The sequence below is a fragment of the Bufo gargarizans genome, chromosome 4 (assembly GCF_014858855.1).
Source record: "Bufo gargarizans isolate SCDJY-AF-19 chromosome 4, ASM1485885v1, whole genome shotgun sequence".
NCBI classification, from domain to species: Eukaryota; Metazoa; Chordata; class Amphibia; order Anura; family Bufonidae; genus Bufo; species Bufo gargarizans.
In genome coordinates, this window is record NC_058083.1 from 490,912,042 (window position 1) to 490,925,573 (window position 13,532).

Below are 13,532 nucleotides of genomic sequence, written 5' to 3' on the forward strand. Positions count from 1 at the left end.
AACTCTATTTGCTCAACCCTACCAATGATCTATTCTTCGATAGGCCATCAACATCAAATGAGTTGTTCCTAGAAGCCATGGCTCTTGCTGTGAGGGTGCAGCCTCATCCTTCTTCAGTACACCATATACTCAGCTTTGACCCATTGATCTGATTGGGGCCATCATGAATATTTGAATCTAGGCACTGGTCAATACATAAAGTGAAGCAAATGCCAGATATTACTTCCCTGTGGCCATGAGCTTTCCAGTGGATACACTGAACATAACGTTAAAACACAAAGTGTTATAGATATAACATACCAAGTTCATCCAGGAGCACGAGGGAATGCTCAGTAGCGTGCTGTAGTATACTTGAGGTTTCACTCAGTTCCACAAAAAAAGTGCTTTCACCTATGAAAATGATAAATATACTGAAATAAATACATTTGGCAATAATGTCCTGGAATCTAGTCTTACTGCAGTTGTCAGTCAGGAATTGTACAATAGAGGGTGCCTCCATTCAGGATCATTTATTAGATTCACATCTCTGGTAACCTGATCCGGCAGAGGACATCCTGCCGCCATTGCCAATATTATTCTGTTCACCACCAGACCCTATAGATTATAATGGGATCAAGCCACGTTACGGCATGAGTGCAAAAAAAAAAAATGCATGCTCTGCTATTTTCTTATGCCAAGGCGTATCTCCCAGAGAAAGAACTCTCTCGCTGGCGCCACTTTTTAGAAGTGGCTCCCTATGAGTCAAGTCAGATTTTTTAACAAGCCTTGGGACATGACAAGGGAATTTAGCCAAATATCCATCTGTAGAGAGCCGATTCAGGGTGCTTGCTCCTCAACAGTACAGAGTAGGATTCTGGCTGGCTGAGTGCAATGCCTTGGATGCAGCCTAGGCAGGCCACTTCCAAAAGGTGGCACTAGTGAGATAGTTGTCTTTCCCTTGCGAGAGACCTCTTTGCATATCTTCCCATTGAACATTGCCAATAAAGAGACGACCTGTGTAATGGAAACTTAAGGGAACCCGTCACCGGGATTTTGTGTATAGAGCTGAGGACATGCATTGCTAGATGGCCACTAGCACATCCGCAATACCCAGTCCCCATAGCTCTGTGTGCTTTTATTGTGTAAAAAAAATAAATAAAACAATTTGATACATATGCAAATTAACCTGAGTCTTGTCTGGGACTCATCTCAGGTAAATCTGCATATCAAATAGTTTTTTGACACAAAAGCACACAGAGCTATGGGGACTGGGTATTGTATATGTTCTAGTGGCAATCTAGCAACCCATGTCCTCAGCTCTATACACAAAATCCCGGTGACAGGTTCCCTTTAACCTCTTATGGACACAGGGCGTACAGGTACGCCCTGATACAAATCATTGAGCAGGCACCTTGGGTCAATGCCGAGGGGGGGGGGGGGGGGGGGGAGCAATCATTAGATTGCTATTCTCACAGACCCCAATGCATTAGCATTGGAGTCTATGAAAAATGATGATTACACTTACTGGTAATCAGATTTTCCAGACCCCAAGACAGCACCACAGAGAGAGGATCTGCCTCCAGGGACCAGAAACCTGCTCTATAAACCAACCTCAGTGGTTTACAGAGCATGAGTGACTCCAACCTGGGTTAGAGATATATATGGCTAGTGAACTCTTCGAGTCCGCCTTACCCTTATTTGCCAGAAAAAGGGAACAAAAAGCACAGGGGACTTTCGCCAATCCTTCGTTACCCCTAGGTAACGTATAAGGCATCTCCTAATGTCCAGATAGCGGCAACTTATTCCTTTTGATTCCTGGACTTATCAAAAGTGCTCGATAAGTAATCAAAGCTTAGAATACCCAGATGGAAGCATGGGGAATCCAAAAGCCAACTAAAGGTCCGACCTTAAAGAGAAAGGATCGGATCAATCACATCCTAGGAAATTTTAATACCGGACATTATACTTAATCTAGTATCTTATAAAAGAAATCTCATATGGGTTTCTCATCAAGTGTTTATCAAAATCATCATTACAGATTTTAACAAAACCTCTTAGAGAAGCACTTATCTTGACAAAGAATGATCAAAACACTGATTCCTTTGGTGGAGAATATATTGCGAGACAGATGCTTTGATCCAAGATCCACTGGAGGCCTTGTGTTTCATTTACCAGAAGAACTTTAGATGTCAAATCTCCAATTTTCCTCGCAATTTGGCATCCATGATGGAAAAACTACTGTGGCACCCATCCCCCAGAGCAGCTCACAGGTCTGCCAAAGAGTCCACTGGACTCTTCAGCCTGGGAATTCTAGATCGGCGACAAGTATTTATAGAGTTTGCTGGTGCACCAGACCTCCTGTAGGCAGTCCATCTCATTACTCCCAACCAGGAGCCATATAGGGCTTTATCAATACACCATTCATACTGTAGCCCATCTTCTCACTCATCAAGAGCATTATAGGGCTTTGTTGGAGTGCTATGTCTGTTTAGACTATTAAACTGCAAATTGACAACGAAACAGTCACAGAACTACTTCACCCTGCATGCATAGCCACCAAAAACATGGCGGCACCCCAGGTCACAGACACTGCAGCATGAGTGGGCAACAGAAGACACCAGCCATGCAGACACAGCCGCCAGAAGCCGTCCCCCATGCATACCCGGCCGCAGAATAAGTCAGCCATGGGGAGCTGTCTGCCGAACACCACAACCGCACTAGATAAAACCTGAAGCAGAAGCAGACAGCAAGAGCAGTCAATCCAGCAAGCATAACACAGAAGCAATCAGCTCCCTAGGTACATGAGGCCAAGCAGGCAAATACTAAAATTCAGTCAGCCCCAGGCATAGACCCAACAGGCACAGGCTCAAAAGGCAGGCAGCCAGACAGGCATAGTCTCCCAGACAAAAAGATTCTACAGGCGTTCAGCCGACCAATAAAGCAGGTATATATGCAAAGACATTTAGCCATACAGGCATCCGTAATATATATAAAAAAACAAAAAAAAAAAAAAAAACACAACATAACGACAGACGGTCAGCCAGGAAGGAGCGGGCGCCATCTTTAAAGACCCGGCCAGTGCTGTACTGGTACAGCGCTGGTTGGGAAGGAGTTAAAAGTAGTGTCATCATGGAATTCGCTATTAAACTAGACCATGCCTTGTACGGCTTGCTTAGCTGAATGTAATTATACTTTTGACTAAGCAATCTGTTAATTCATTTGGGAGAAAAAGTACTTTTTATCCCCAATTTGTGCACCCTTGTTCCTCCTGCTGATCTACTGGATAGTTTCCTTACAGACTTATGCCTGCAGCTTTAATGGATGAACATCACTATGACTGTGTGACTAATTAAAATATTAAATCTGAAATCCATCTGAAAGTATGAGATCAAGCCACGTTACCTGCCATGATTCTGTCTGATGCACCCAGTCTTGTGAATACTCTGTCCACAGGAGTGAGCTTGCATACCTCTGCAGGCACGTAACAGCCCAGCTGTGCCATAACCACGATGAGACCAGCCTGAAAGAAGAAAATTTCTTTAGACCTGCCTGGCAAAAAAAAAAGGACAGACGATGTGACTCTGCAGTCACTATAACAAGTGGACACAAGATAAAACACTCCTGTCCTGCTGCAGTCACTCTTTAGGCTACTCTCACATTAGCGCTTTCCCCTTTCCACTATTGAGATCTGTCATAGGATGTGTTTTTTGGTGTAAACTGCTGTTTTAATACAATAAATAGAATTCTATGAAGTATTTGGGCCTAGCAATTAGAGTAACCCATAATAGAAGGTAAAATTGTATAAGAATCATATATCATATATATATATATATATATATATGTCTAGACATGTAGACATATGAACAAACTCAACAGGACGAGCTCAAAAGGAAATGGAGATGGATGGGGTAGAGCCCGCCTCTGGTCGACCATCAGAGGGTGCCCAAACTAAAGAAAACCAAAACGCTCTGCATCGAGTCCGCCCGGTATTAAGGAGCCAAAGTCAAAAATGAATCTGGATTCCAAGCATGACATCAGCTTAATGAAGACACTCCCTTCTCCAATGTGGACCCACACTTTCCAAAGCCATATACGAAAGACCTTTTGGGTCTTGGTTATGGCACTGTTTGAAGCCGTATGGTTTTTAAAGCCATTCCTTATATTCGTTAGATGTTCCGAAACTTTTCTTTAGAGTATGCCTAGTGCGACCACCCGCTCTGGTCCTCCCTCGTCCGGGGGCCTCCATCCATCTCCATTTCCTCTTGAGCTCATCCTGTTGAGTTTGTTCATATGTCTACATGTCTTATATGATTTTACCTTATATTTTGGGTTACGCTAATTGCTAGGCCCAAATACTTCATAGAATCTATTTATGGTATTAAAACAGCAGTTTACACCAAAAAACGCATCAAAACCGCACCAGAGTTTAAATTTTTTGGCATTTCTTGATTGTCAAATCATAACTGGTGTGTATTTTTTATTGTGTATGTTTTTACCTTTTAGTTTTTATTGCCATTTCATTTTCATTCCATTTTAGCACTTTCCAGTGTATTCCATTACAGGCTGTATCCACATTTTATGTTTGACCAAGATTGGCTATATATAAACAGGGAAAGTTCACCATTTGGGTCACTACTCAGGAAGGGGGCAGTTGTATACCCCGAAACACATTTGATTCTAAGAGACCCATCCTGACATGTCCGTTTGAGAATCCCTGGATGAATCAGAACTTTGTGCTATTTTTATATACCATTAGATGGTTATTTCATTGGATTTACTTCCTCCTTATTTGATTGAGGATCTCAGGATCCTCATGACCTGTGATACATCACGTGACAAGCCAGCATTTTCTGCTGACACATCACATGACAAGCCAGCATTCCCTACCTTCGTTTGGTGTGGCCTTTGTTTGGGCCAGTAACAGCAGGACGCATTACTTACTGTGAGGACAGTATTTCCATCTGAAGACCTCGGGACAGGTAACAAGCGGTGTTGGTCTCGCACAGCCGTGGGACGCCTCAGCATGTGGGTTATCATTACCGCACCACATTTACCGAACTTTCTTTGGATTTAACTATTGCTGTGGGTCCTTTTGACTGGCAGGTTTTTTCAGACTCAATCTGTGCACATCCGTGGTGTTTTATATGCATCAGCCCGTTTGAAGTTGTATTGACTTTATTTATCGTTTCAGGACGTTTTATTCTCTTAGGAAATGCCCTCAAGCACTTTTTATAGAGTATATTTCCAACCAAGCCCCCCCTTGGTCTGAGTTATTTTTGTTTTCAGTTTTTATATTTTATTGTATTCTGATGTTTATTAAAAATGTTTTTGCTAATGATATTCGTTCCTTATGCGAGTGCTCGGACTATACTATATTTTAATATTTTTTTCCCATGTTGACTAGGCGGGTCAATTTAGTTCTTGTAGCACCACTGCACGATTGAGGCTGGGTGAGTATCTATATAGAGAGATACAAAAGTTCAGGGCAGCACACCTGGTGGGATGATCAGTAACAAGGGGTGCCAGCGGTATTTCACTTAACCAAAGTGATAAATCGATGAAAAATAACACACCGCAGCACTTCCAATAGGTGAAAATAGTGGGATCCTTTTATTCACCCATGCGGGCAACGTTTCGGTCCACTTGTTGGGACCATTTTCAAGCAATACATCTCAGAACAAAGTGCCGTTACTCTATAGGGAAAAATGGGGGGGTTTAAATGTTGAATACAAACCCTGGTTATTTATATAATCCCTTGCCCACCTGGTCTTTGTCAGCCGAGGTATTGAAAAAGGAGATTTTTGTGAAACTCACCTGTAAAATCTTTTTCTCGTCTTTTCCATTGGGGGACACAGACCATGGGTATAGCTTAGAGGTATTACTAGGAGGGACACTATGCAAAACGAAACTCCTCCTCCTCGGGCTATACCCCCAGACACCTCCAGGAGGACTTCAGTCGTTGCAAAAGCAGTAGGAGAAGGAGAACTGAAAAAAAAAAACAGTGGAAACCATCACACCAACACACCCTGAGCATAAACGAAAAAAGTGGGCGGGAGCTGTGTCCCCCAATGGAAAAGACGAGAAAAAGATTTTACAGGCGAGTTTCACAAAAATCTCCTTTTCTCGTACATTCCATTGGGGGACACAGACCATGGGACGTCCAAAAGCAGTCCATGGGGTGGGAAAAACCAACACCGCCAGGAGAAAAAACGTCCAACCGTTAAACGGGCACCACGGCCTGCAATACCCTGCGCCCGAGGACAGCATCAGCCGAGGCCAGCGAGTGCAACTGATAAAACTTTGTGAACGTATGCAAGGACGACCAAGTGGCAGCCTTACACAACTGGGAGGCGGAGGCGCGATTGCGTCTGGCCCAGGAAGCTCCCACTGCCCTTGTGGAGTGAGCGGTAATCCGCGACGGGGGAACCTGACCACGAGCGCGATAGGCCGCAGCAATAACGGAATGGATCCACCGCGCCACAGTAACCTTGGAAGCCGCCAGACCCTTACGAGACCCCTCGGGAACCACAAAGAGGGAGTCCGAACGACGAAAGGAGGCGGTGGCCCCCAGATACACTTTCAGGGCCCTGACGACGTCCAGGGAGTGGAGAGCACGTTTCTTGGGGTTCGCCGGAGAAGGACAAAAAGAGGGGAGGACAAGATCCTCGTTAAGGTGGAACGGGGAAACCAACTTGGGCAAAAAAGAAGGAACCGGCCGTAGCACCACCTTATCCTGGTGGAAGACCAGAAAAGGCTCCTGACAGGAAAGCGCGGCCAGCTCCGAAACCCTCCTGATGGAGGTAATGGCCACCAGAAAAACCACCTTCCAGGTGAGGAAGACTAGGGAGACCTCCCTCAGAGGCTCAAAAGGCGCCTCCTGAAGGGCGCGCAGGACCAGGTTAAGATCCCAGGGGGGTAAGGGAGGAACATACGGAGGAACCGAATGCGCCACCCCCTGCAGGAAGGTTCTAACAGGCCCCAAAAAGGCAATAGACCGTTGAAAAAAGACCGCCAAGGCCGAAACCTGACCCTTCAAAGAACTGAGCGACAGCCCCACCTCAGCGCCGGACTGTAGAAAGGCCAGCACCACCGGAACAGAGAAACGAAGCGGCGGAAAACTCGACTTCTCACAAAAGGTTAGATAGGCCCTCCAGGTGCGATAATAGATCCGCGAAGAAGCCGGCTTCCGAGCTCTGATCATGGTTCTCACCACTGCATCAGAGAAGCCTCTCCTTCAGGATGTAGGTCTCAATAGCCACGCCGTTAAACGCTACTGACGTGAATTCTGGTGGAAGAGCGGTCCCTGAGATAGAAGATCCTCTCTGTCGGGAAGAGGCCACGGAACGTCCGCTAACATTCGGACGACGTTGGAGAACCAGGCGCGGCGAGGCCAATCCAGAGCGATAAGAATGGTCGGTATCCCCTCCGCCTCGATCTTGCGCAGCACCTTCGGCAACAGAGGAAGTGGAGGGAAGACAGAGGAGGTCGAATCGCTGCCAAGGAGACACCAGCGCGTCCACTCCGCACGCCCTTGGGTCCCGAGCGCGGGCCAGGAACACCGACACCTTGTTTAGCCGGGACGCCATTAAATCCACGTCCGGACGGCCCCATCGGTGGCAGATGTCCTCGAACACCTCCGGATGTAGGGACCACTCTCCCGGATCCACCTTGGTGCGGCTCAGAAAATCCGCCGTCCAGTTGTCGATGCCCGGAATGTACACCGCCGACAACACTGGAACATGAGACTCCGCCCATAGGAGGATCCTCGCCACCTCCTGCATCACTGCCCGACTGCGCGTTCCGCCCTGATGATTGACGTAGGCCACAGCCGTGGCATTGTCCGACTGAACACGCACCAGCCGAGCCGCAAGGAGGGAAGTCCAGAGGGGGAGGGAGTTGAAGATAGCCCTTAGTTCCAAAACGTTTATCGGAAGACGGGATTCCTCCGTCGACCAGACCCTCTGAACTGTGAGGTTCCGGAGAACGCCTCCCCAACCGATGAGGCTGGCATCGGTGGTGACTATCGTCCAGGAGTACGGAAGGAAGGACCTCCCTGATGAGAGATTCGGGGAGGCCTGCCACCAGGGGAGAGACAACCGAACGTGCCGGGACAGGCGGACGGGAGCGTCCAGACCCCGAGAGGTCTTGTCCAATAGGGCAAGAATCCACTGTTGTAACGGTCGAGTGTGGAACTGGGCATACGGAATCGCCTCGAAGGAGGCGACCATAAGGCCCAGAACCCGCATGCACTCTCGAATGGTGGGACGAGGAACTTGTAGAAGGAGCGACACCGCCCTCCGAATCTGAGAGGACTTGGAATCCGGAAGAAACACCCGAGAACTCGAGGTGTCCAAAATCATCCCCAGGAAGGAGAGTCTCTGGGAAGGGTGCAGAGAGGATTTTGGTAGATTGATCAGCCACCCGAACCGTTCTAGAGATTGAACGGTAATTCGGACGCTGTCCTCGGCCTGTGGAAGAGACGGGGCTTTTATCAAGATGTCGTCCAGGTAGGGCAACAACGAGATGCCCCTGGTGCGAAGAAGCGCCACGAGAGGCTCCAAAACCTTGGTGAAAACGCGAGGGGCGGTCGCCAACCCAAAAGGCAGGGCGACGAACTGGTAATGACGACCCCAGATGGCAAAACGCAGAAAGCGATGGCGAGACTTCGCAATCAGGACGTGTAAGTAGGCATCTTGAATGTCCACAGACGCGAGAAATTCCCCCGGAAGCAGAGAAGCAATAACGGAGCGAAGGGACTCCATGCGAAACTTCCGCACCCTTAGAAACTTGTTCAGAAGCTTCAGATCCAGTATCGGGCGCACCGACCCCTCCTTCTTCGGAACGACGAACAGGTTTGAGTAAAAACCTGTTCCCTGTTCCTCCGGGGGAACGGGAAAAATGACAACCCGGTCCAGAAGAGAGGAGACTGCCAAAAGGAGGTCCGAGGCCCTGGCTGGATCCCCCGGAACGCGAGACGGGAAAAAGCGTTCCGGCGGGCTGGACGCGAACTCCAATTTGTAACCGGACGTCACAATCTCCAGAGCCCAGGCGTCCTGAACGTGAGCCCTCCAGACCTGCTGAAAGGAGAGCAAACAGCCCCCCACCACGAGGGGTGGGGGCACCCCTTCATGCGGAGGGCTGCTTGGGAGCAGGGGGACGGGTTGACTGTGCCCGTGGTCGCCAAGAGGGCTGGGGTTTGAAGAAAGGCTTCTTGCGGGATTCCTGGGATCCCCCAGCCGACGAGGACGAAGACGTCCTGGCTGTGGAGAAGCGACGAAAGGACTGGCCCCGGAACCCTGAAGCCCGAGATCGAAAGGGCCGTTTGGATCTGGGTTGAGGCAGATGAGTACTCTTGCCCCCCGTTGCGGCAGAAATGAATTCGTCCAACTGGGCTCCAAAGAGTCTAGATCCTGCAAATGGAAGGTTAGCGAGGGAACGCTTGGAAGAAGCATCAGCATCCCACACCTTCAACCAAACCTCTCTACGCTGAATGACCGAAAGGGCCGAAATACGGGCAAATAGGGAACCGATATCCATTGAAGCCTCACAGAGATATTTAGAAGTCTGAGACATTTGGAGAATAAATTCCAAAGTGTCTGCAGGGGCGCCCTGTTCCGTCAGATCCTGGTGGTGGCGCTGCAACCACGCCGTAAGGGCTCTGGCAACCCAAGCCGACGCAAAAGCCGGTCGCAGGGAAGCGCCCGCTAGAGAGAAGATGGACTTGGAAAGTGAATCCAGGCGTCTGTCCACCGCATCCTGCAGGGAGGAACCGTCTAGGACAGGAAGGGCCGTGTTCTTGGCCAACCTGGCCACCGGAGGATCTACCTTAGGGGAAGAAGTCCACTTTTCCACCGAGTCAGAGGGGAAAGGGTAAAGCGTATCCATGCGCTTGGTGGCCGAAAATTTCTGATTGGGTCGGTCCCAAGCCTTTGATATGACCGCTGTGAATTCCTCATGAACGGGGAACACCGCGGATTCGGGCCTTTTGGGCGGAAAGAGGGAGAACTCCCGACTAGTGGAGGGAGTGCAATCTCCGTGGATATTAAAAGTGTCACGGACAGCCTCCACCAATTCGGATACCATGGTGGAAAGCTTAGGCAGGGGTTCCCGCTCCGTGGCCTCGTCCGATCCGGACAATTCCCCTTCGGATTTGCGCTCCCCACGAGAGGGAGAGTCAACCGGGCATGCCTCAAGGCGTGGGGGAGAAGCGGAGTCATCCGATGAGGAATGCTGCCGCTCACGCTGCCTCTTAGACGTCAGACGCCCCCTGTGAGAATCACTGAGAGGAGATGGAGCGGCGGACGCCACTGGAGTAGTAGCTGCCATACGCTCCATGAAGGACATGGCTGCCTTGGCAACTAGGGCCAGATCCGCTGCTGCACTAGACATGGCGGAAGCCCAGGCGGGTACCGCCGGTTCCGCAGGCGCAGAGGGAGGACTGGGCTGAGCAAGAGAAGGAGGCTGATCCTGTCCAGGAGCAGGGCACGAGTCACAGGTGCCAGAGGCAGAAAAAGGCAGAAGGCACACCTTGCATGACCCCAAAAGAGCCTGAGAGGCCTTGGCAGATTTAAGTGCCCCAGGCTTTGGCATGATGGAACCCCACAGTAAAAGATCTCCTACCAGTTGCTGCAAAGATCAGGAGCAGAGCAAGCTGTTTTCCTACCACCCAGGCAACGCTAGCAGAAGTCTCCGATGTAGAGAGATGAGGAGCTGCACGGCCGTGAGCAAACAGTCTCCGGAGAGTCAGAGCGGCATGCCGAGGCTCCGGCCCCCCGAACGCGTCATTATGGCGCGAAAAAAGCGCGTGAAATAAGCGCGCGCGCGATTTAAACAAACACCCCGACTCCCCTCACGTGGTGCAGCAGGGGTTAACGAGGCCATGGAGGAGCGGCCTGCCGGCGGGCGCTGAGAGAGCGCAGCAGCCAAGGCCCGACGAGAGAAGCGCTGAAGCCCACAGTTTAAGGGGGAAGAGATGCCAGTACTCCAGTTCAGGATCCTTCTTCAAGCTCACCCAGGTAGCCACAGACAGACACAGAGGGAGGGGGAGGGACTGGGCAATACTTATCTGCTCAGCATGCTCCCTCGATGTCCAGACCAGCAGGGATGCGCCTCTTCAGACTTCTGACGCCAATCCAGGAGAACAGTGCTCTGGAGGAGGGTAGGCAGCAGGCGTCCCAGCAGCTGGTGGGATGCCAGAGCTGACATGTTGAGCCTGGATCCACTTTTCTTCTGTGGGGGGATGGGAGGTAGCCAGGCACGTCGAAAGACGGTGGCAGACACTCCACGGGGGCCAGGAAAGCGCAATGCTGACCTGCGTCCCCATCTGAAAACAGAATAAAATAACAAACAGGAGAAGAGTAAGCGTCACCTCCTTGGACAGACACTAAGCAAAGACTGAAGTCCTCCTGGAGGTGTCTGGGGGTATAGCCCGAGGAGGAGGAGTTTCGTTTTGCATAGTGTCCCTCCTAGTAATACCTCTAAGCTATACCCATGGTCTGTGTCCCCCAATGGAATGTACGAGAAAAATAATTTATTCTTCTTTTAATATATTTTTAGTATCATTTTTTTAACTTTCACTACTTTAGGATAATTGGATGGCGAGGTCTAGCTCACCAGTTGGATGGATGATCTCTTGGATACTAGCGACGAACTGTTATATTGAGGCATCTGTGATGGGTTTCGCAACATACTGCGCTTTAAGGATGGTCTCATCTTTATTATATTTACTATGGCCACCTAGGACACTATTGCCTGTTTTAGGTTAGCCAACGAGTGGGCGATACATGCCGAGAGCAGCTGACACTCGTCTCTGCATGTTTTTCACCTACATGTATTGGAGGAGGGTGCGTCAAAAGATAGCACATCCTCTGCTACATTCCCTTCGTGTGAATTGTCCTCAATTTAGGCTGGCTTTTTACTGTTATTACTTTGTTTACCTTTACCTGACTCTTCGCTCATGTGATTGATCATGTGACCGGTCACGTGACTGCTCCGAGTGACATCACTGTCATGCGCAGTTCGACATCCAGAACGCTGTATCCTCGAGTTTCAACTCCATCATGCGAAGTTTACTGATAGATGAGCGCGCCCGACTCCATCCCTGGCCCTCCTCTTTTTTGAATACACAGGTGAAGATTAATCACTATTAATTACCCCTTATGAAATACGTTGGTGTTTTTTTCAATACTGAAGTATATGGACAATTTCCTTATATTTGTCTATGTGCACAATGATATTTATTATACAGCACTATGTTTTTTGTATAACTCAGCTCTTTTAGTATATTTTACTATGTATATTTGATTGACACTTTTATGCAAATATGTTGTGACCCTATAAATATGCACTTTGTACTGAGATGTATTGCTTGAAAATGGTCCCAGCAAGTGGACCGAAATGTTGCACGCATGGGTGAATAAAAGGATCCCACTATTTTCACCTATTGGAAGTGCTGCGGTGTGAAAATATATATATATTTTCATTCCTTATAAAGATACATACAAACACACTATAAATAGTGCGGGTTTGTGTGAGAGTTTGGCCTCATGCACACGGCCGTGTTCCGCGGCCGAGAGCGGACCGTGGAAACCCGGCCGGGATTCCTCCTGACAGCATGAGCGCACGGTGTCATTGGTTGCCATGACGCCGTGCGCTTCATGCAGCCGCTGCTGTACAGTAATACACTAGTATTACAGAGTTGCAGAATGGCTATGTGACATCACAGGCTGAGAAGAGGACCTTTCCAAAAGCTTCCCCCGATTCTGATATTGATGAGCTCTCGCGAGCATAGGTCATCAGTAGTCCTGGCTAACCACACTGAAGGTGACAAACTTCATAAAATGATACATGTCCGTTAAGGTCACACAACACAAAGCTTACCTGTCTTAACAGAGTAGACTTGCCACCCATGTTTGGGCCTGTAACCAGCACACAGTGGGCACTGCTTTCATCACCTTCCTCGTCCTTGCAACCAATTACAATATCATTCGGGATGAAGTCATCTCCAAAAAAGGTTTTTGTAATGCAAGGGTGACGGGACCCGCGGAGCTCTAAGAATGGTGTGATGTCATCAGGTAACAAAATGTCAGGTCTGCAAACCGGTCCATCACCACCTCGGCTGTACTGCGCCAAGCATATAAGCACATCTGCAGCAGAAAGATCGTAACTGGTGAGTGCAAAGAAACATCAGAGAAAGGGCTCCCCGGCCTTGTGCCGACAGGATCCTAAAGCCATACCAACTACTGCAGCCGTCTGAACGCAGCCAAGAGAGGAAGCTGTTGGGTCAATGACCGGAGCTTCATATTCTACACTATTTCAAGAGATGATCTAGAGCTCGAGGTGTTAAAGGGATTGGGTCATCAACATCTGATCGGCGGCGGTCTGACTCGACACTCTTCGCCAATCAGCTGTTTGAAGAGGCGGATGCACGTCATGCGAGCGCTGCTTCCCCTTTATTACACTGCGCTTCGTCTCCCTTATAGCGGCTTGCAGTGTAATAAGTACTCGCTGCATTCAGGTGAATGGAGAGAGTACTTGTAATTACGCTCGCTTCT

The 13,532-nt window shown here is 49.0% G+C and overlaps 1 protein-coding gene across 1 annotated transcript in view; it reads right to left on the bottom strand.

Moving 5' to 3' along the window:
- The window catches only part of MSH6 (mutS homolog 6), a 36,318-nt gene that overhangs the window by 3,775 nt on the left and 19,011 nt on the right, over nucleotides 1–13,532 (bottom strand). Inside the window, exons 5-7 of the mRNA XM_044292043.1 lie at nucleotides 12,859–13,124; nucleotides 3,382–3,499; nucleotides 301–390 (exon numbers count right to left, since the gene is read on the bottom strand). Coding sequence (XP_044147978.1) covers nucleotides 301–390; nucleotides 3,382–3,499; nucleotides 12,859–13,124 — 474 coding nt within the window. The remainder of the gene's footprint in view (nucleotides 1–300; nucleotides 391–3,381; nucleotides 3,500–12,858; nucleotides 13,125–13,532) is intronic.